At 36.6% G+C, this 22,961-nt stretch overlaps 1 protein-coding gene across 2 annotated transcripts in view; it reads right to left on the bottom strand.

The window, feature by feature from the left end:
- Nucleotides 1-22,961, bottom strand: part of SEC22A (SEC22 homolog A, vesicle trafficking protein) — an 86,907-nt gene that overhangs the window by 54,288 nt on the left and 9,658 nt on the right. For both annotated transcript variants that reach the window (XM_069555863.1, XM_069555855.1), the window contains 3 exons: nt 13,872-14,072; nt 2,574-2,737; nt 1,248-1,442 (listed from right to left, as the gene is read on the bottom strand). In XM_069555863.1, coding sequence (XP_069411964.1) covers nt 1,248-1,442; nt 2,574-2,737; nt 13,872-14,053 — 541 coding nt within the window. In that variant the 5' untranslated portion in view covers nt 14,054-14,072. The remainder of the gene's footprint in view (nt 1-1,247; nt 1,443-2,573; nt 2,738-13,871; nt 14,073-22,961) is intronic.

Here is a 22,961-nt window from a genome sequence, read left to right as displayed (position 1 = left end):
CAGAATTTCCATTTGGTTCCTTTACTTTAAATTTTCTTTCTTTTATTAAAACTGTCTATTTGATGTGACATCACCATCATATTCTTTAATCATGGCTTCCTTTAGTTCTTTGAAGAAAATTATAATGGCTACTTTGAAGTATTTGTTAAATCTGACATCAGATCATTCTCACAGGCAGTTTCTATTGCCTGCCTTCCCTACCATACCCCATCCCCAGTGGATGAATTATAATTTCCTTTTCTTTTGAATGTCTTGTAATTGTTTTTATTGGAAACTAGGCATTTTAGAAACTATATTTTAACAACTCTGGGTACTGATCCACCTCTTCTCCCCCAAGGTTTGTTACTATTATTTGTTTGTTTACTTGTTTTCTGGCTAGCTGGATTATTTTAGTGAAATCTGCTTCCTCTGTCTCCCATAATTTATATTAATCAAACCAAACATGAAAGGTTGTGTTCAACCTTGAATGTCACATCTGAAGAATACTAACAAACATAAGCATAGAAAGAGGAAGCTTCCAGGATGAGGAGGGTTTCAAAATACAATAGACAAAAAGGGTAAGGAAATTGGGGATATTTTACATGAAGTCAATCAGACTAATAGGATAAAAAGGACACAAAGCTGCTGATTTCAAAGCTGTGGTACAGCTGAAGCCAGGGAGGGAGAGGTCACAGAACTTAGACAAATGTAGGCATTACAGGGAACAGATTTTAGCTCAAAAATACAAGAAAGAATTTTTAAAATAAGCAATTCAACAGTGGCATATACTACCTTATAAAAGAACAAGGGTTTTACTTTTAAGCAGAAATTTTCAACATGTCACAGCTGTTAAGAATGACACTCCTTGTTTGAGAGGGACATCTGAGCAGATGATCATATTTTCCGTGACAGCCAAAAACCTTGACCTCAAATGTAGTCATTTTTACAGAATGCAAAGCACTTTACATGCCTATAGGTATACACTGCAAATAAACTATTATTCTTTTCAAGAAAAATGTGTACAAGGAAACCTTAAATGTTTCTCTAGCAAAGAGTTCCTTTGAGATTGCTGTTTAAAAGTATTTTTCTGATCAGTCACATATCTGAGAGATAACTATATAAATCATTGGGAGAAATGATTAATTACTTTGAGCTTCTACATTCATGTACTTGCTTTAAAATTTTAGAATAAATTAATTCATTTTTTAAAAGCCCCTCAGTTCTTAGAAAATACTTTTTTAATGAAGTAATTGAGATCCAGAACTCACCAGAAGAAATCTTACCAGCACCTTTATAGTCAACAGAAAATGCAGATGTGACTCCATTGGCTGACCCCAGCTCACCCATGGAAATTTGATAAGGGGGCCTCAGCTTGATTTCCATCTGCATGTCAGACAGATTTATCTTTGTTGAAAGAGATCTGGGATTATTATATCGCTGCTTGGTCCTCTGAATGAAGTTATCTATGTAAAATAAAAAATAAATTTCCTTGCAGTCATTTGTTAATTAAATCATTTGAAAGTGTGATGTTTACAGACAGTAAATTTGGTGATAAACAGTTTGTTATCCTAAATGTTCAACCTGTCATGGAATGCACTAATATTATTTGTGTTTAATATATCATGGTATCATCAGTTTTTCTCACTAGAAATTATACTCTAGAAACTAGTAATTATAACTAAACTAAGGATTTAATATCACATGGTTGTGAGAATACTTCTACAATTATATCCACTTCAAGGAATTACTCTGAACCTCTTTAAAAAAAAAAATGAAAACAGCTCCCTTTAAATTTAAACCAAAGCTTTAATTTGTACAGGGATTCAGATCTCATAAAATATTATCTGTAAGTATTACCAGTTGTAATTACATTAAAACATACACTGTAAATTGCATGTTCATATAAACCTGTTTTCTTATTTATTGCTTATACCATTAGAACATATGCTTTAAAGAACAAATTTAATGAAATCAATAAAAGACATTTCCTAAATTTCTCCCAATTTTATTTCCACTATTTGCACCTTGAATTTACCCTTTTTCCCCCTTCTGCATCAGGAGTCAAGCAAACTAATGTCCACAGGCCAAATCTAGCCTGTTGATTCTATTTGTGAACAAAATGTTACTGGAATATAACTATACTCATTCATTTATGCATTGCCTATGGCTGTTTTCAAGCCATAATAGCAAGGACTGAGACTGAGAAAATAATCCTTAAAGCCTAAAATTGTACTATCTGGTCCTTTCCAATAAACATTTGTCAACTTCTGTTCTATATTAAGCAGCCTAAAAATACTATCACATAAACACAAAGCTCTGAATCTCTAGCTTATAAATTTCTCACTGAGAAATTATCCTCTGGGATTAATTCTTTGAGCCAATAATCACGATCCTCTAGAGAGTTGAAACAGAACCTTTTCTAATAGGCATCCAAGTGAAGAAGTTGCCATAATTTATAGACTGTCGAACTATTCTGTCAAAAGAAAGTTAGTAGAATTTTTTGAGTTTTCTCTCTGTCCCTTAGTATTAGATGAAAAGTCATTTATGACTGAATAGAGACATGAAAAGGGAGGAAAAAAAAATCAGGCCCTTACCAAATTCAATGAAACAGTACGGTCTGACAGCAGTATTTGTCTTCATCATGTTATAAGTAGTAATGAACTCCTTCTGAAGCTCATCCAGGAAAGAGAAGGCCAGAACATTTGGGTAATTTTCAGTGCACAACATCATGTAGCTCACTCCCATAGAGCTAATAAAACTACAGTGTAAAAAACATCGGATTTAAAATTTCAAATTAAATCAAGGTAATTCATTACTTCACAAGACTGGCTCTATACACCATACACTGCTGCTACAGAGGCATTGATGATATTAACACTTATTAAATATTTTGGCAAAAAATTAAAGGAATTGAAATCAGTTGCAGTTTAAAAACAATAGACAAAAAAGTGAATGTATCCACTTTGCTGTATAGCAGAAACTAACACAACATTGTAAATCAACTACATTCAAACTAAGATTCATTTTTAAACAGTGGAGAGGGACATATACTGTGATTCGAATGTTTCAGTTACTTATCATTTGGGGTAGAAAGCAGGAAAGACTATGCAAATAGATAAGAGTCACAGATAGCTTAACATTTCAATCCTTCAACCTAGAGGAATTCAACACTGAGGTTCTGATGAAAGTTATGGACACTCTGCAGAAACAACACAGAATTTGGCTAACAGTCTCAAGGTGATTACTGACCTCCTAAAGTTATCCACTGACTCCAAAATCAAATCCTCTACTTCACAAAATGAATTATGTATCATTGGGGGAAAAAGAGAATTTAGGAGTTCATAACAACAAATAAAAGGGAAGAAAGGAAGACTCATTCACAGCAGAATGCTGAATACCACCTGGTAAATGTGGAGACAGTGGTAGAACTGGGAAACTTAGCACTTTGCAGCCTACACAGTAAAGAATGAATCCATTTATAAACAGTGGGTGCTAAATCTAGGTAGGTACTTTGGTAAGGAGCAGGAAATCGTGCATGGCTTTAAAATGTCTTCTCATGGATTGCTTATTGGCTGCAGGGGAATTCTACTGTATTTATAAAACAGTAGAAACTAGACAACACCTTAACCAGGTACTCTAATATCACTAAAGAGGGACAGATGGCCTTCCCATGCCTCCAGATGTGATCCTTGGTAAGACATATCAGTTCTGGCTGAGAATGCATAATCTGAATCTAATCACGAAGGAACACCAGAGTAATCAATGTTCTATTTTCTTTAAAAGGGTATGGGGTGGGGAGCTGTATTCTTCAGAAATCTCAGAGTTGTAAAAAAAAAAAGAAAGAAAGAAAGGCTTTGGAAACATTTCTGATCACAGGAGGTTAAAGAGACACAACTAAATGCAATACCTAACCCAGTCTGGATCCTGTGTTACAGAAGGGGAAAATTCTATAGAGGACATTCCTTGGTCAACTGACAAAAACAGAAAACAGGCGGTACGGTAGTTTAGGTAAAAGTATAGTATCAATATTAAATATACTAGATCTGATAACCATACTATAATTAAGTATAGGAATATCTCTAACCTTAGAAAATACACTCTTAAGTAGTTAGGAATAAAAGGGTATGGTATTTTTGTTTCTCTCAAATGGTTTGGACAAAAATAAATCAGATAGATAAAACAATAAAGTAAATGGGGTAAAATGTTAACAAAATGTGACTCTGGGTTCAAGTAATATTTGTAATTTTCATACTTGTACAACTTTTCTGAAAGTTTGAAATCATTTAAGTTAAAATTTAAAAACAAAAATGTTTAAATTAACCATCTTCTATTGGAAAAAAAATTTCTAAAACAAAGTATACATTGCCCTATAACGTGCATAGGATGGGACAGAAATTGATAGTTTTCAACGAGTCATTAAATGTTCTTACATAGTACTGTCAACATCATTCTGGTCTAGCTCAAGGGAAGCAAACAGAGCATACAGGCTATAACCTTGCCACTCCCATGCCAGACACTGCTAATCTGTCACAGCAGTTTTTTCTACCGAACCCTGATCTACATCAGAGTCTCTCTCTCTCCCTTTTTCTCTGCTATTATAGAAGCAGAATTTATTAATATCATTTTAAATTTAACTTTTAAAATATTCACGATTCAAATTTTAAAAGAATGAAAAATGAAAGGAAATGTATACTTGAAGTATCTTATCCCCACCGCTGCTCTCAGATACTCAGTTCTCTGTCCCTCAAGCAACTCATGTTACTATTAATTTCATATGCATCCTTCCAGTCAGAGTTATGCATATGAAAACAAATATACATCTGTCTTTTTTAAAACACCACCCAAGGCAGCCAAATGATGTGGGTTTGGTACCTATTCATCATCTGTTATTAACAGTGCAGGATATAGTACTAGAAAAACTGCTGATCTTGTTCTCCTGGAATAACCTGAAATTCCTTTCTGAAGTTCCACTTAACATACAGCCATTTGATGCAATGTTTTTCAAGCTGAAAGTTGTGACCCCTCCCCAGTAGATCATAAAATTAAAGAATTACACACAGCATTTTCTTAAAAACTGAAATAGAATATTACAGAAAATGCCAGAATGCAAATTGTTTCATAAAACTTTGGTTTATTCTATTTGTATGCTAAGTAACGGTCACAAAGTAAAATGTATCTCTTCTTGTGGGTCACAGTCAAAAAAGTTTAGCCATAATGTACTGTACTTTTCTACAAAATTGTCAAGTAAATTGAAAAATCAAAGTATGATTTTCCCAAATACTTTTCCCTGTCCAAAAAAATCTTCACTGTCACTATCAAAATTCTTCAACATGTCATTAGCATTCAAATATAGCTCACAATAGCTTCACCTGTGATAGAACAAAATTGGTGATTGGCTTCTAAACACTTGGAACTTTCAAGTAGCTACGAGGCGTTATTTCACTATCCTTCAATAATATGATGGAAGCTTTTACACTCCAGTTTTTGTGCTATAACAGGGTTTTACTGTACTTCCATGTTAATAACAGAGTGAACCATAGACACCTACATGTGTTTATCCCAAATGGTTTCTCTTGCTTGCACTCAATTTACCTGGCAAATTATTTGTGAAATTTAAAAAGTCCTGTTTTTAAGATGGTATGTTAACGTTTTCAAGTCTTTATTATAAAGTCTTTATTTTATTATAAATGCTCGATATTCTCCAAAAATGCTATATTCTATAGTATTATGACTTTTCATAGTGAATTTACCCTTACAATGCTGTCTCTTTTTGAAATGCAAAGCTGGTTTTCCAAAATTACATACAACTCTGTTATCAAAGGTTCTACTTTTTCATATCACTGGGACAAACTGAAAGACTCCTACCATCGCGCTGAAGACAACTTGCAATGAAATAGTCTAAAGTCACTAGAGGCAAGCAAGTTTGTGCAGGCTTTAGCCTGTCCATCAAGTTCATTTGGCTCACTTGTTACAGACAATCTGGCTGTTGTTCTTCTGCCTTGATGAGGAGGAAGAAGAGAAGCAGTAGTAACAGTAATGGTGCGATTTAATAATAGTAACAGTAATAGCAGGTACGGTTTACTGATCACTTGGTATGAACCAGGCCCTTTGCTAAGTATTTTACATATTTTATCTAATTTCATTCTTACTTTATGTAAATAAAGCACATGCTATCTATCTTCACGTAATTAACCCAGTTTATACTTACATATTTGTATGTTTGTTGTTATGTCTCTCTCACTAATATTTATGCTCCATGAGAGCAGAGACGATTCTTTACAGTTCACCACTGTATTCTTAATATCTAGAATATTATGTCCAGTACACAATAAGTGCTCAATAAATTTGTAAATAAATAAGTGCATAGATGGCATCATTCATTTATTCATCTATACCTAATTGATTTAGATACTATGCATAGATAATTGCACAGCTCAGTGGCATCTACACCAAGAAGCTCAATAAACACCTGACTAATGACAGAAGGGAGTAGAACTTCACATACTCTTCCAGGTCATTGTTCCCAGAAGGCTTGAGTTCAAGTCACTAAGTCTTCAACATCCCCCTATTTAAAAGACAGAGCTGTTCTCAGAGATCATGTAGAACTACTCACCTGTGCACTGAGTACCTCCAGATGGTTATAAAGATCTAACAAGTCTGTCGGCTTTCCTCTTATCACAGTCATGAGTAATCCTCACATCAACAAAAAGTCCTCTTTTCTCCACCTTGAGCACAATTCTTAAATTGTCACTGTTTTCTTCCTACTTCACTCTAATATCCTTTTTCTTTTTTATTTCCTTCCACTTCTGGACTTTGGGATCCATGGGATTTGATCTCTATAGCTACTGCCTTTCTTCTGACCCAGGAATTTATCTAACCTCATGACATCTTTGGTTCCTCTCCGTGGCACATATACTAGAAACTTCTTTAAGGAATTCCAAGGTCAAGAGTGTCTGGGACAGGTAAGGCTGGCTGAAGTTCAAACTACAGATAAGGAGGCTTTACCACTTTCAGTCACTTTGTTTAAAAGCTAATTTTAACACGTATCCAAGCAGGCAGCACCTCAAGTGATTCCTGAAGTCGAACAAAATGAATAAGTGGTTTTAGACATTAAACTTTTCCTAGAACCTAATTTTATTTATGAGATGCCAAAAAATATTTTTTAGACATCACCAATTAAACATCAACATTATTAGGACTTGTTGGCTTGCTGTACCAAACTAAAATGATAAGTGAAGACTATGATCTTTCTCACAGCAAATAATAAAGCACCCAGTGCATATCCAGCATTCTACTCTACAGGCTTTAATATCAAAGACCAAATGTCTGCCCAATAGGAACCTGTAGTTAGGTACTGGGAATGTACTTAAAATGATATACAAAACAAGATTAAAGAAACAAAACTGAACTTTTTAGCATGCTAAATGAAAAAGTATAAAAACAGTTATAAATTGAAACAGTAATAATATTTGTATTACATATAGTTTTCAGCCACAGGACTGGAGAAGGTCAGTTTTCATTCCAACCCTAAAGAAAGGCAATGCCAAAGAATGTTCAAACTACTGCACAATTGCACTCATCTCACATGCTAGCAAAGTAATGGTCAAAATTCTCCAAGCCAGGCTTCAACAGTACGTGAACCATGAACTTCTAGATGTTCAACATGGATTTAGAAAAGGCAAAGGAACCAGAGATCAAATTGCCAACATCTGTTGGATCATAGAAATAGCAACAGAATTCCAGAAAAACATCTACTTCTGCTTAAAGCCTTTGACTGTGTGGATCACAACAAACTGTGGAAAATTCTTAGAGATGGGAATACCAGACCATCTGACCTGTCTCTTGAGAAATCTGTATGCAGATCAGGAAGCAACAGTTAGAACTGGACATGGAACACCAGACTGGTTCCAAATCGGGAAAGGAGTACATCAAGGCTGTATATTGTCACCCTGCTTATTTAACTTACATGCAGAGTACATCATGCGAAATACCTGGCTGGATGAAGCACAAGCTGGAATCAAGATTGTCGAGAGAAATATCAATAACCTCAATACGCAGATGACAGGACCCTAATGGCAGAAACCAAAGAAGAATTAAAGAGTCTCTTGATGAAAGTGAAAGAGAAGAGTGAAAAAGTTGGCTGAAAACTCAACATTTAAAAAACTAACATCATGGCATCTGGTCCAATTACTTCATGGTCAATAGATGGGGAAACAGTGAAAACAGTGACAGACTTTATTTTCTTGGGTTCCAAAATCACTGCAGATGGTGACTGCAGCCATGAAATTAAGACATTTGCTCCTTGGAAGAAAAGCTATGACCAACCTAGACAGCATACTAAAAAGCAGAGACATTACTTTGCCAACTAAGGTTTGTCTAATCAAAGCTATGGCTTTTTGAGTAGTCACGTATGGATGTGAGAGTTGGACCATAAAGAAAGCTGAGTGCCAAAGAATTGACGCTTTTAAACTATGGTGTTGAAGAAGACTCTCAAGAGTCCCTTGGACTTCAAGGAGATCCAACCAGTCTATCCTGAAGGAAATCAGTCCTGAATATTCATTGGAAGGACTGATGCTGAGGCTGAAACTCCAATAATTTGGCTATCTGATACAAAGAACTGACTCATTGGAAAAGACCCTGACACTGGGAAAGATTGAAGGTAGGAGGAGAAGGGGAAGACAGGGGATGAGATGGTTGGATGGCATCACCAACTTGATGGATGTGAGTTTGAGCAAGGTCCAGGAGCTGGTGATGGACAGGGAAGCCTGGCATGCTACGGTCCATGGAGTCGCAAAGAGTCATATAGGACTGAGCAACCGAACTGAACTGAACTGATAGTTTTCATTCTGCAATTGTACCATTGCACATAGAAAATCTGCTCATCCTTTGTAGCCATGTTTAACAAGCAAACAGCTTTCCTGGGTGAAGAAAAGTTTTCCAGTTGGACATGAAATCTCTAATCCACATTTTAAAAACTCCTAAGAAAAAAAACCTTCCATACTGCATTCCATTTCCTAAAATAATGATTTTAAAGTTTTAATCATAAAAAACGGCTTGATGTTGTGAAATTGAGTATACCTTATGAATTTGTTATCACCAAATATATATGATAAGAAACAAAGTGAAAACAAGACTTTACCACCAGAGGGACAGTACAGTGACAGTATGATGACAAGAACCAGAAAGAGAACTAAGTAACAATGAGCGTCTGCCATGCTCCACATTCCATCAGGAATTTCATATTTTCTCACTCATTCCTCTCTTACGTAGCCAACCTTTAATTATCCTCCAATGGTGAAGAGCTAAATCATAAATACATTATCACATAAATTAAAGACCCATTTTCATTACTAACTTAAACCTCATTATATAAGAAAATATGTATTAATATGTAATATGTCCAGTGATAGTAACTTATAACAGTAAGCTAAAGAAGAATTGGGCTTTCCTGGTGGCTCAGTGGTAAAGAATCCACCTGACAATGCAGGAGATATAGCTCAATCTGTGGGTGAGGAAGATCCCCTGGAGAAAGTAAGTGAAAGCATTAGACACTCAGTCGTGTCTGACTCTTTGCGATCCTATGGACTGTAAATTGCTAAGCTCCTCTATCCATGGAATTCTCACTGGAGTGGGTTGCCATTCCCTTCTTGGATCTTGCTGACCCAGGGGGTCATCTTGTAAGTCTATGGGGTCACAGAAGAGTTGGACATGACTTAGCAACTAAACAAAAACAAACGGAGAATCAGATGATTTTAAGTGACTGAAGATGATTACACCATCAGAACCTTGGATACAAACTTTGCCTTTGACAGCCTTCATTTTCTTTTTCTGCAGAGTTAATCTATCTCCTGATTTTAACCCTAATTCCTTTACACCTTCACATTCCTGAATAAAGATCCTAACTTCTTTTAGATAACCGACCATTGACAGCCTCTTATTTGCCTGTTAGCTGTATTTCAGAGGTTTACTACACCTACAGAAACTGCATTGTAAGAGTAACTAGATTTCTAGATCAGTTCATAAGAGCCTATTTAACGTAACTGGAGCTGAAAAGCTGTGGATCTTACCATAATAAACAGTAGAAAAGTAATACGATGCTAGTAATGAGACAAAACACAGGTTATCTTCTTTCCCCAAGTGGCCTGGTAACTACTGGTGAGTTGCATTCCCCTGCTGCATCCCCCGCACCAACCAAACACCTCGTCTCCAATGTTTTCTCATCAATTTTAGACTTCATATATACTCCATTCCTCATTGTTTTTCAACCAAAAAAGGGAGGGGGGATAGTTTCACTTAATACTCTTCCCTAGTTAATTTCATAAAATGAAAAGAATTAGGAAGGCACTTTATCAGAAAAGAGGTTAAGGGTAAAGGGAGGTAACTCCCTCTTTTTACTTCTTGCACTAAACTCACCTCAGAGTATGACTGACCTTCCAAAGGGTTTGTCTTTTCATGAGATCAATGTCTCAATGTTTAAAGAGATTTCAAAATGTACAACTATCCTTTTTATACACCTAAAACCAATTTCAAAGTTTCAAGATTTCATAAAATACAACTTAATTTCCATATGGTTAATAATTATTGTGTGAGTCACTGTTCCCTAAGTAGTAATATAAGTTTATCTATTAAACACTATAATTTAAGGAAGGTATCCTTCAACTAATAAAACAGATGAATTCTTTAAAATTTTATACAGAGAATTATACTATCACATATGAAAAGAAATCACAAAACTGGATTATACATCCCCCTCCCCCACCCCCACCCCAATCAATTAGTCAATTGAAGAATTAAAAGAAAATGAAGACTTAACTCCATTGCACTCTGCTACCACACCGCACAACCACCCCTCATGTAGCAGCTACTATGATATGTGCATGGCACAGTACCACCACAAGCCAGACTCCACAGAACGTGCACCATTAGCTGAACTGCATTACTCAGATACTACAATCTGTTGAAATTTATCTTTTATCCAATACATAGGGGGAGAAAATTAAAAGAATTTTCTCAATTTTAAATGTTACTCACCTATTTTTTTTCTTAAAACTTTGAACTTCCTCTACCTATTCAACTAGAATCTAAGGTGAGGTACCATCTGATTTAGCACATAATTTGACACTTAGTTTGGCTTCTCAGGGGTATTCTGAAAAGAGCACTTCAATTTCTTTACAAATCTAAAAACCACAATGCTTAGAGGTGAGGAATCGAAAATAATACAAGCCAGGGCAGGTCAATTATCTCAATGAGTTACAACCTAATTTTAGAGAGTGGATATAGAAATTCTAAAAAATATTAATAAGAAAACAAAATGGTGAAAAGGGCAGTCAACAAGTTCTACAGGCAATCTGTGAAGGGAGTGAGGTTACTAGAGAAATCAAACAGTAGTAATGAGGCAGGTGACTCAAAAGACCCAGGCTATAGGCGGAGCTTTGAAAGAAAGAGAAGTACTTAGAAATATGGCTAAGAAAGTACAGAGTGTTGCCAGTTTCATGCTGTGCTGCAACCACTACTATAGATCTTTGGGTTTTATCTGGCAAACTCATGGTGATTAGAAAAAGAGGTGTCATGTGAGAATTTTAATATGTCAAGTAACACATCAATTTCCAATTTTATATATTTCAGGCTAAATTTATCATACTGCATAAAAACCTCAATGAACTAGAAACCAACTAACAAGACTTCTAATCAGTGAAAGAAAATATATGAAATCTAGGTTGTTAGGAACTAGAACTAAAAATTCTCTGTTATTCAAACCTTTCTTAAAACTTGGCTATAAAAATACACAAAGACGTTTTTCTATATGTGGTTCTGGGGGTCATGTAATCTATTTATTCTTTTAGACATTTCTAAATTATATTCTTAGATCAGGCTGATTAGACCTCTGCTGATTCACCTGACTCCTAAACTCACTAATAAATTGCTTTTTGCATCAAGCTATTTGCTTATACTAAGGAATATTATAAGAAAAATCATAAAAAGCTCATGGTATGGCTGCTGGAAGAATACTATCCAAATTCTGTCTCTCTTTATGTACATCAGGTTTCAGTAACATGAGAAGCAATGTTTTTATTCAATGGAACCTGTGAATCCCATAAATGACCCATTATCCCCCTTTGTTTTGGCCCCAAGGAAGTTCAGAACAATGTTTGTAGCCGTTTTCTAAAAAAATTAATGGACTATGCAGTTTGCATCTCTAGAAGGATATGGTACTTCAGTTTATTACTCTATCTTTATTTTTTCTGTCATATGTTTCTCTTACCTGTACTCTTGAATTTTTTTAATTGCCTCACATCCTTTGTGGAATAACATGGGTGCAAATAAATAATACAAAATCTAGAATTCACAACAATTAAACAGCATTGAGCACTGGAAGAATGCTAAAATTTCACCACATTCTACTCTCCTTTTAAGCCAATAAGGTAGAGGAACAAAAAACATTTGCAAACAACCGTTTGGTTTTTTAGAGTCCAGGATATCTGCCAGAATTAATACATATTCAAACCAATCTGTCTTGGCACTACACAACAACTGGAACTCGGGATGATAAACCCAGGGCACTAAAAGAACCTATGAAATATTTTAAGGTTTCAGGCTTTTTCTTCAAAATACAGAAGTAGACTAAGATATCATTTTAGATATATTTTAACCACCATGACCACCACCACATTTTCTAGCTAAAACTCCCGTAAAGACAATGCTCATTATCCCAGGTAATCCAAGTAAATATAGACCTTCTTTAAGGTTCTCTTCTGGGCTTCTCTGAAACTCTTGGGCATGTCTACCCTCACAGTTTCAGTTTCTATGTAAATAACTCAAAAATCTCTCTACCACTTCAACTGAACGCCTTGTTATAACCTCAAGTAAAATGATGAAAATGGAGCTTCACTGTCTCCCTCTTCTTCCTCACCACATAAGCAACCCTTTTCAAAGATCTCATTCTGTCCTATTCCAATTCCAAGTCAACTTCGTCCCTTCTCTTCATCTCTGATATTCTATCTTATCAGGCTTAACCATTTCTTCTTCTGAAGTATCTTTCTTGTTGGCATTTTCTTTATCATTTGCACTTTTATGTTACGAGTTCAGGCCCTAATTACAAGTTGACTTCTCTCCTCTACTCAGACTTTCCATTTCACCCTATATTTTACTGTCTCAGCATTGTTTTTTATAAAGCTATTTTCCTCAAACCTGCAATAACAGTTTCCTAAACTTATTACATCATCAAAGTGACATCCCTCGACCTGAACTTTCAGGGAGATGTAGGACATGGCCCCACACTAATTATCTCACATTTCCCATAATTATCCCTACATCACCATTCACTACTCCAGGCCAGGTTAATGCACCTACCACACTTTGATCTTCAGCCACAGCATTCATCAGACTGTTGTCTTTCATGTCTTCTAGATCTCTGTTCAAATGTCACCCTCTCAGAGAGGCCCCTGACCACCAAAAGTCACTATCCCACTGCTCATTATTTATTGGGCACTATGTCAATAAATAATAATGATGAGCACTATCTCCTCTCACTAGGATATAAATCTTGTGAGTTCTTTGAGGGCAGCTATCAGGTATGATTTTTTATATTTCCCATGAAAGTTTTCCTGGACATGTAAGAACACCAATAAATACCTAATGATCAGTTTACAAGACAGAATATCTGCAATCTGTAAAAATATAAAATTTTCTAAAGCCAGACATAAACACAGAGAAACTACAAAAAGGGTAATGACATAACAAATATTATTTAGTATAAGTTCAGAATCACATAATTTTTGACTTGAAAAGTTTTCCTAAGCTAATCAACACTAATTTCTATTTCAACAACTAAAATTTCACTAAAATCACAACCACTAAGCGAATGATTCTAAGGGAGCAAGCTGAAGTCTTACTTAATATTATAACGTCCAGTTTTCAGTGCACATCTATCAGGAAGCTGAGCCAGTTTTCTCGAGAGCATTTTAAAATACTTTCTGCACTCCTGCATGCCTGTGCCTTGTTCACAGTCAGTAGAAGCAGAAAGTGGCAGTCCATCTCTGACACGAATGACTGAGGCAGATAAAATCATAGACATTTCCACCAGCAGAGAAGACCTGAAACAAAATTAACAATTTGAGTTAGATAAGCAATTAAATCCAAGGCTGATAAACAGTGCAAAAATGTGCAACTCACTAATAATCAAAGACTTACTAATTAAAGTAATGACATATCATACTTTCCCTCACAAATTAGCTGTTAAAAAAAACCACTTGCTTCCTTCTGGCATTTCTATAAGTATACATGGAAATAAATATTGGAATAAACAGCATGTAAAAACAATTTGGTGATGCTCAACAAGAGTTTAAAAAAATATGCCCTTTGACCACCATATATATATATATATATATATATATGTATATATATATATATATATATATATACTTATCCTAAAGAAGATAATCAGAATTAGAAAAAAAATTTTAAACGGAAAGACATTTTTCTCATAGAAAGAGCTGAAAACCTAAACATTCAACAACAGGGGGATGGTTAAACAAATTATTGGTACACCCCATGATGGAATATAATGCAAGTAAAAGTTATGTTTGTTAAGAACAGTTTAATGATATGGTAAAATGTTTATATGTTAGGTATTTGAAAAGCAGGATCAAAACTGTATATGTTGTTTTCCATAAAGACACAGAGAAGGAAGAAGGGAGGGATAAATGGCGAAACAGATACTGGAAGGAAACATGACAAAATCAGAATGCTCATTTCCAAGAAACAGTATTATAGGTGACAGTTATTTCACAATTTCCTAAGTCTCTGCAATATTCCACAATGGGAACATATTATTTTCATAATCAGATAAATGTTTTATTTAAAATAAGTCTTACACATGTACCCCAATGTTCATCGCAGCACTGTTTATAATAGCCAGGACATGGAAACAACCTAGATGTCCATCAGCAGATGAATGGATAAGAAAGCTGTGGTACATATACACAATGGAGTATTACTCAGCCGTTAAAAAGAATTCATTTGAATCAGTTCTGATGAGATGGATGAAACTGGAGCCAATTATACAGAGTGAAGTAAGCCAGAAAGAAAAACACCAATACAGTATACTAACACATATATATGGAATTTAGGAAGATGGTAATGACGACCCTGTATGCAAGTCAGGAAAAAAGACACAGATGTGTATAACGGACTTTTGGACTCAGAGGGAGAGGGAGAGGGTGGGATGATTTGGGAGAATGGGAATTCTAACATGTATACTATCATGTAAGATTGAATCGCCAGTCCATGTCTGACGTAGGGTGCAGCATGCTTGGGGCTGGTGCATGGGGATGACCCAGAGAGATGTTGTGGGGAGGGAGGTGGGAGGGGGGGTCATGTTTGGGAACGCATGTAAGAATTAAAGATTTTAAAATTAAAAAAATAAATAAATAAATTTAAAAAAATTTAAAAAAAATAAAAAAAATTAAAAAAAATAAAATAAGTCTTAAAGCTAAAGGAATACTAATCAATACTGTTCTCAATCTTTTTGCCAGAAAGCAAATCATAATGTATGGATGTGAGAGTAATGTATGGATGTGAGAATGGACTATAAAGAAAGAAAGCTGTGCACTAAAGAATTGATGCTTTTGAACTGTGGTATTGGAGAAGACTCTTGAGAGTCCCTTGGACTGCAACGAGAGCCAACCAGTCCATCCTAAAGGTAATCAGTCCTGAATAGTCTATTAGAAGGATTGATGCTGAAGCTGAAACTCCAATACTTTCACCAGCTGATGCGAAGAACTGACTCACTGGAAAAAACCCTGATGCTGGGAAAGACTGAAGGTGGGAGAAGGGGACGACAGAGGATGAGATGGATGGATGGCATCATCAACTCAATGGACATGAGTCTGAGTAAACTCCGGGAGTTGGTGACGGACAGGGAGGCCTGGTGTGCTGCAGTCCATGGGGTCGAAAAGAGTTGGACACGACTGAGCAACTGAACTGACTAAATCATAATGACCTGTTTTATTATATTCTAATCATGCTTTATAAAAATAAATAAAAGACCATAGGTCTTTGCAGGTCTGAAAGAAATCAGGTAAACAGTCAAATTTTTATAAAATACACACATATACAGTGGTTCTCAAATTTTAGCCTGTATCAAAACCACTGGAATTTTTATTAGAAATGCAGATTTCTGGGTCCATCCCTCAAAAAATTCTGATCCATCGACTATGGGGTGGAGCTTGAGCATTTTCCATTTTAAGCAAATTCCCCAAGTAATTACTATACTTATCTAAGGACAATACTTTGAAAAAAACTGAATTACAACATGTTCAGTTCAGTTCAGTTCAGTCACTCAGTCATGTCTGACTCTTTGCAACCCCATGAATCACAGCACACCAGGCTTCCCTGTCTATCACCAACTCCCTGAGTTCACTCAGACTCACGTCCGTCGAGTCAGTGACGCCATCCAGCCATCGCATCCTCTGTCATCCCCTTCTCCTCCTGCCCCCAATCCCTCCCAGCATCAGAGTCTTTTCCAATGAGTCAACTCTTCACGTGAGGTGGTCAAAGTACTGGAGTTTCAGCTTTAGTATCATTCCTTCCAAAGAAATCCCAGGGTTGATCTCCTTCAGAACGGCCTGGTTGGATATCCTTGCAGTCCAAGGGACTCTCAAAAGTCTTCTCCAACACCACAGTTCAAAAGCATCAATTCTTCGGTGCTCAGCCTTCTTCCACAGTCCAACTCTCACATCCATACATGACCATTGGAAAAACCATAGCCTTGACTAGACGGACCTTTGCTGGCAAAGTAATGTCACTGCTTTTGAATATGATATCTAGGTTGGTCATAACTTTCCTTCCAAGGAATAAGCGTCTTTTAATTTCATGGCTGCAGTCACCATCTGCAGTGATTTGGGAGCCCCCCAAAATAAAATCTGACACTGTTTCCACTGTTTCCCCGTCTATTTGCCATGAAGTGATGGGACCAGAGGCCATGATCTTAGTTTTCTGAATGTTGAGTTTTAAGCCAACTTTTTCACTCTCCTCTTTCACTTTCATCAAGAGGCTTTTTAGTTCCTCTTCACTTTCTGCCATATGGGTGGTGTCATATGCATATCTGAGGTTATTGATATTTCTCCCAGCAATCTTGATTCCAGCTTGTCCTTCTTCCAGCCCAGTGTTTCTCATGATGTACTCTGCATATAAGTTAAATAAGCAGGGTGACAACATACAGCCTTGATGTACTCCTTTTCCTATTTGGAACCAGTCTGTTAGCAGTCTATATTTAAGTGATAACTCTTTCCTGCCAGGCCATAGAGCATAATGCCACTAAATATGTCTCCTTCACCAGCAGCAGTAAAATTGAAAAATTTGGTAACAATGTCATAGGCTTTTTTCAAGATAATACTCAGAGACTAAATTAATCCTTACCTAATCAGCTTAGTTCAATATTATCTCACTCCAAAAATGAAAAACTGAGTTAGTAATATATCAAACAATGACAAAGAAAATCAGTTGGTACCAAGTTTGGAAACCAGGGGCCCCTAATTTTTGTCGCTGTGTCAAGTCGAAATCTGAGTGCCCAATCATGATGATAACTGATAACACAACTTAACCCAAATAATAAAGCTAATGCATTAAATTTACTTCCCCCTTTACCTCTATTCATGAGGGAATGAGAGGAAAAGCTAGGTATTAATATGTCATTATCCTTTAATATTTTCCGTCTCCATTTATTTGAAAGGAAAAAAAAAAAACCAGCAGGAATTAAATTAGTCTTTACCATAATGGAATCTTCAAACAAAAGTTCCAACGTGACATATCCAAATCATTTTTTTTCTTCCTATTGAACCAGCTCCTTTTCCTTCTGAAGGCAGTAGCAAAAGAAAGCTGGGATCAAGGGATAATGTCTATACTATAAATCTCTTTTAAAAGTTGTTACATTTATTAAACCACAATTGTAACATTTAGCCTAAGTGTAAGAAATTAGGAAAATGGCTTACTTTATACCCTTATAATTTATGATTTAAACAGAAAATTTCATCTTTCCAGAAGTATACTGAAACACAATGACCACTCTAGGACTTAACATGAGGGCAAGATTGTGACTTACAGTTTCCAAACATCCATATTCTTAGTACTGTTTAAAAGAAACTGCTTTCTTTATGTTTCATCTTTCTAGGATCTCAACAGAAATATTAGGAATAAGCTTTACTATACAATGCCAACTTTCACATAACCTTCAAACCTACTCTTTTCTTTTTATATGACTTAAGACAGAAATGTATGATTCATACTTCCTAAAAGAATACCAACCTAGTTAAGTTCCATTCATTTAACGAACATTTATTATTTATGCCAGGGGCTATGTTAGACATTAGGAATAGATAGTTCCTACCACGGAGAAGCATCAATCCAGAATTAAATTCAGATGGAAAGAGCAAACATAACAAAAGCATATTGCCAACTGCTTTACTAACTGGAAAACTACCGTTACACAAACTTGCCTTTCAGATATTCCTAATATACAGTTTTAGGCTTGTAAGCAAAAGCACAACAGCAGTGACATTCCCTTTCTAACTTCTTGAAAGGCTTTCAGAGAGGCTTCAATAGACCCACTGATAAGATTTCTCTGAGGAGAAAAAATTAAACCTCTTCCTTTCAGAGTCATTTAACCTAGCATTCAAACCAGCGAACTAACAAAAGAAATTGGGATGACAGTTAGTGAACAATACGAGGCTTGACTAATTTATAGAGACTTTAGTCGCCTTCAGTTCAGTTCAGTCATGTCCAGCTCTTTGGATTAGCAATCTTTCCATTATTTACTCAATACATACACCCCACTTTTTTATTTTTACCTTGAATTCTTAATACAGTTCCTTAAACACACACACACTCCAATCTTAATCTGGACTGTGGCAGTAGAAAAAGGAATCTGTTAACATTAAGGCCAAGCTCGGGTTCAGTTCAGTCAGTTCAGTTGCTCAGTCGTGTCTGACTTTTTGCAACCCCATGAATTGCAGCACACCAGGCCTCCCTGTCCATCACCAACTCCTGGAGATCACTCAGACTCATGTCCACCAAGTCAGTGATGCCATCCAGCCATCTCATCCTCTGTCATCCCCTTCTCCTCCTGCCCCCAATCCCTCCCAGCATCAGAGTCCTTTCCAATGAGTCAACTCTTCACATCAGGTGGCCAAAGTATTGGAGTTTCAGCTTTAGCATCAGTCCTTCCAAAGAAATCCCAGGGCTGATCTCCTTCAAATTGGACTGGTTGGATATCCTTGCAGTCCAAGGGACTCTCAAGAGTCTTCTCCAACACCACACTTCAAAAGCATCAATTCTTCGGCGCTCAGCTTTCATCACCGTGCAACTCTCACATCCATACATGACCACTGGAAAAACCATAGCCTTGACTAGACGGACCTTTGTAATGTCTCGGCTTTTCATATGTTCTCTAGGTTGGTCATAACTTTCCCTCCAAGGAGTAAGCATCTTTTAATTTCATGGCTGCAATCACCATCTACAGTGATTTTGGAGCCCAGAAAAATAAAGTCTGACACTGTTTCCACTGTTTCCCCATCTATTTGCCATGAAGTGATGGGACCAGATGCCATGATCTTAGTTTTCTGAATGTTGCACTTTAAGCCAACTTTTTCACTCTCCACTTTCACTTTCATCAAGAGGCTTTTTAGTTCCTCTTCACTTTCTGCCATAAGGGTGGTGTCATCTGCATATCTGAGGTTATTGAGATTTCTCCCAGCAATCTTGATTCCAGCTTGTGCTTCTTCCAGCCCAGCATTTCTCATGAGGTACTCTGCATATAAGTTAAATAAGCAGGGTGACAATATACAGCCTTGATGTACTCCTTTTCCTATTTGGAACCAGTCTGTTGTTCCATGTCCAATTTTAACTGCTGCTTCCTGACCTGCATATAGGTTTCTCAAGAGGCAGGTTAGGTGGTCTGGTATTCCCATCTCTTTCAGAATTTTCCACAGTTTATTGTGATCCACACAGTCATAGGCTTTGGCGTAGTCAATAAAACAGAAATAGATGTTTTTCTGGAACTCTCTTGCTTTTTCCATGATCCAGCAGTTGTTGGCAATTTGATCTCTGGCTCCTCTACCTTTTCTAAAACCAGCTTGAACATCTGGAAGTTCATGGTTCACGTATTGCTGAAGTCTGGCTTGGAGAATGTTGAGCATTACTTTACTAGTGTGTGAGATGAGTGCAATTGTACAGTAGTTTGAGCATTCTTTGGTATTGCCTTTCTTTGGGATTAGAATGAAAACTGACCCTTTCCATTCCTGTGGCCACTGCTGAGTTTTCCAAGTTTTCTGGCATATTGAGTGCAGCACTTTCACAGCATCATCTTTCAGGATTTGAAATAGCTCAACTGGAATGCCATCATCTCCACTAGCTTTGTTCATAGTGATGCTTTCTAAGGCACACGTGACTGCACATTCCAGGATGTCTGGCTCTAGGTGAGTGATCACACCATCATGATTATCTGGGTCATGAAGATCTTTTTTGTACAGTTCTTCTATATATTCTGCCACCTCTTCTTAATATCTTCTGCTTCTGTTAGGTCCATACCATTTCTGTCCTTTATCGAGCCCATGTTTTCATGAATTGCTGGAATGGGTGACTTTAACTCAGATGAACATTATATCTACTACTACAGGCAAGAATCCCTTAGAAGAAATGGAGTAGCCATCATGGTCAACAAAAGAGTCCGAAATGCAGTACTTGGATGCAGTCTCAAAAACGACAGAATGATCTTTGTTCATTTCCAAGGCAAACCATTCAATATAACAGTAATCCAAGTCTATGCCCAAACTAATAACGCTGAAGAAGTTGAAATTGAATGGTTCTGTGAAGACCTACAAGACCTTTTAGAACTAACACCCCAAAAAGATGTCCTTTTCATTATAGGGGACTGGAATGCAAAAGTAGGAAGTCAAGAAATACCTGGAGTAACAGACAAATATGGCCTTGGAATACGGAATGAAGCAGGGCAAAGGCTAATAGAGTTTTGCCAAGAAAATGCACTGGTCATAGCAAATACCCTCTTCCAAAAACACAAGAGAAGACTCTACACACGGACATCACCAGATGGTCAACACCGAAATCAGACTGATTATATTCTTTGCAGCCAAAGATGGAGAAGCTCTATACAGTCAACAAAAACAAGACCAGGAGCTGACTGTGGCTCAGATCATGAACTCCTTATTGCCAAGTTCAGACTTAAATTGAAGTAGGGAAAACCACTAGACCATTCAGGTATGACCTAAATCAAATCCCTTATGATTACACAGTGGAAGTGAGAAATAGATTTAAGGGACTAGATCTGATAGATAGAGTGCCTGATGAACTATGGATGGAGGTTCGTGACATTGTACAGGAGACAGGGATCAGGACCATCCCCATGGAAAAGAAATGCAAAAAAGGAAAATGACTGTCTGAGGAGGCCTTACAAATAGCTGTGAAAAGAAGAGAAGTGAAAAGCAAAGGAGAAAAGGAAAGATACAAGCATCTGAATGCAGAGTTCCAAAGAACAGCAAGAAGAGATAAAGGCTTCCTCAGCAATCAATGCAAAGAAATAGAGGAAAACAACAGCATGGGAAAGACTAGAGATCTCTTCAAGAAAATTAGAGATACCAAGGGAACATTTCATGCAAAGATGGGCTCGATAAAGGACAGAAATGGTATGGACCTAACAGAAGTTCAGGTTAGGATACCCTTAAAGTCTAGGCAGGGTAGTGGCTGGAGAAAACATGGAAAAGCTAGTGGGAACTGAGAAAAGGGAGAGGTTAAGACACTTGCATGGAAAGATTTAACAGCAGTAGTTTTATGGGGTTATATATACATTTTTAGTACACTGGTCCATTCTCCCTCACCTTTAACAGAAAAAAAAAAAGTAGCATATGCCTTTACACAGCATCAGAAAACTCACAGGAAATCTGAGTGCTGGCTTATATATTCTTTGCCCAATAGTAACTGCTAGAGTAAAAATTTCCACAATACCAAACTCCTATAGCAGTGGTTAGCAAGCAGTCTTTTAGATCCAAGACAACAAGACGCTGGCCTTTCTTCTTCAGAATGTTGTAGGGTAATGACTGTGGTTCCAAGGTTCCAGGAAGGCAATCTCTCAAAAGTAGTAAACAAAACCCAACACGTAAGTACATTTTATATCTACTTTACAGCAAGATGCTTTCAAAATGCCACTTTTAAGGGAAAAAAAATAATAATTTCATGACAGGTTAATCACTCTTACTTTTAGTCTGTTATTTCCCAAACTTCCGTCATCCAAGTACCATTTTCAGAAGTCATATTACCATATCTGCAACCCACCTGTACTATTTTTTACCTAATACAGGTCTTTCAATTGATTTATTTTTTGCCCTATGCTTAGCAATAGCATCTATGAAATCAGTTTTGAGGTGTTAGGTTTTCCTTCTAATTTAAACCAAAATATATAAAAAACTTTTCTCTTACCAAACATGTGTGGGAAAATTTTTGCAGAATTTCTTTTATGTTTATCTGCTTATCATTTGAATTATCTTGCCTATCTTAAGTTACCAAAGTTTGGGAAACACTACTTTGGTACATACTGTTTTATTAAAAGTACTAGCTGAAGATCTGTCTCTCTCCTTTTGACTCCCCCACTTCTCCTACCTCCCTCTTCTCTTCTCTATGTAACTCTGTGAACCTCTCTGGGTGTTCCAGGCTGTGGAGAGCACATAGGGAACTGATTACTGGCTAGACTGCTCTTTCCCTTCTGATTCCCCCTCTTCTCCTCCTGGTCACCTGTATCTCTCTCCTCCCTCTTCTCTTCTCCATGTAATTCTGCAAACCTCTCTGGGTGTCCCTCACTGTGGAGAATCTTTTCTCCATTAACCTAGATGTTTTACCATCAGTGCAATATGGATGGAGAAGTCTTGAGGCTACTGTAAGAATAAGACTGAAAAACCAGAGGCCAAAGGCTTAAATCC

Source organism: Ovis canadensis, chromosome 1, assembly GCF_042477335.2.
Source record: "Ovis canadensis isolate MfBH-ARS-UI-01 breed Bighorn chromosome 1, ARS-UI_OviCan_v2, whole genome shotgun sequence".
Lineage (NCBI taxonomy): Eukaryota > Metazoa > Chordata > Mammalia > Artiodactyla > Bovidae > Ovis > Ovis canadensis.
The sequence above is the reverse complement of the archived record's forward strand: the minus strand, read 5'-3'. Positions and strand labels throughout refer to the sequence as shown.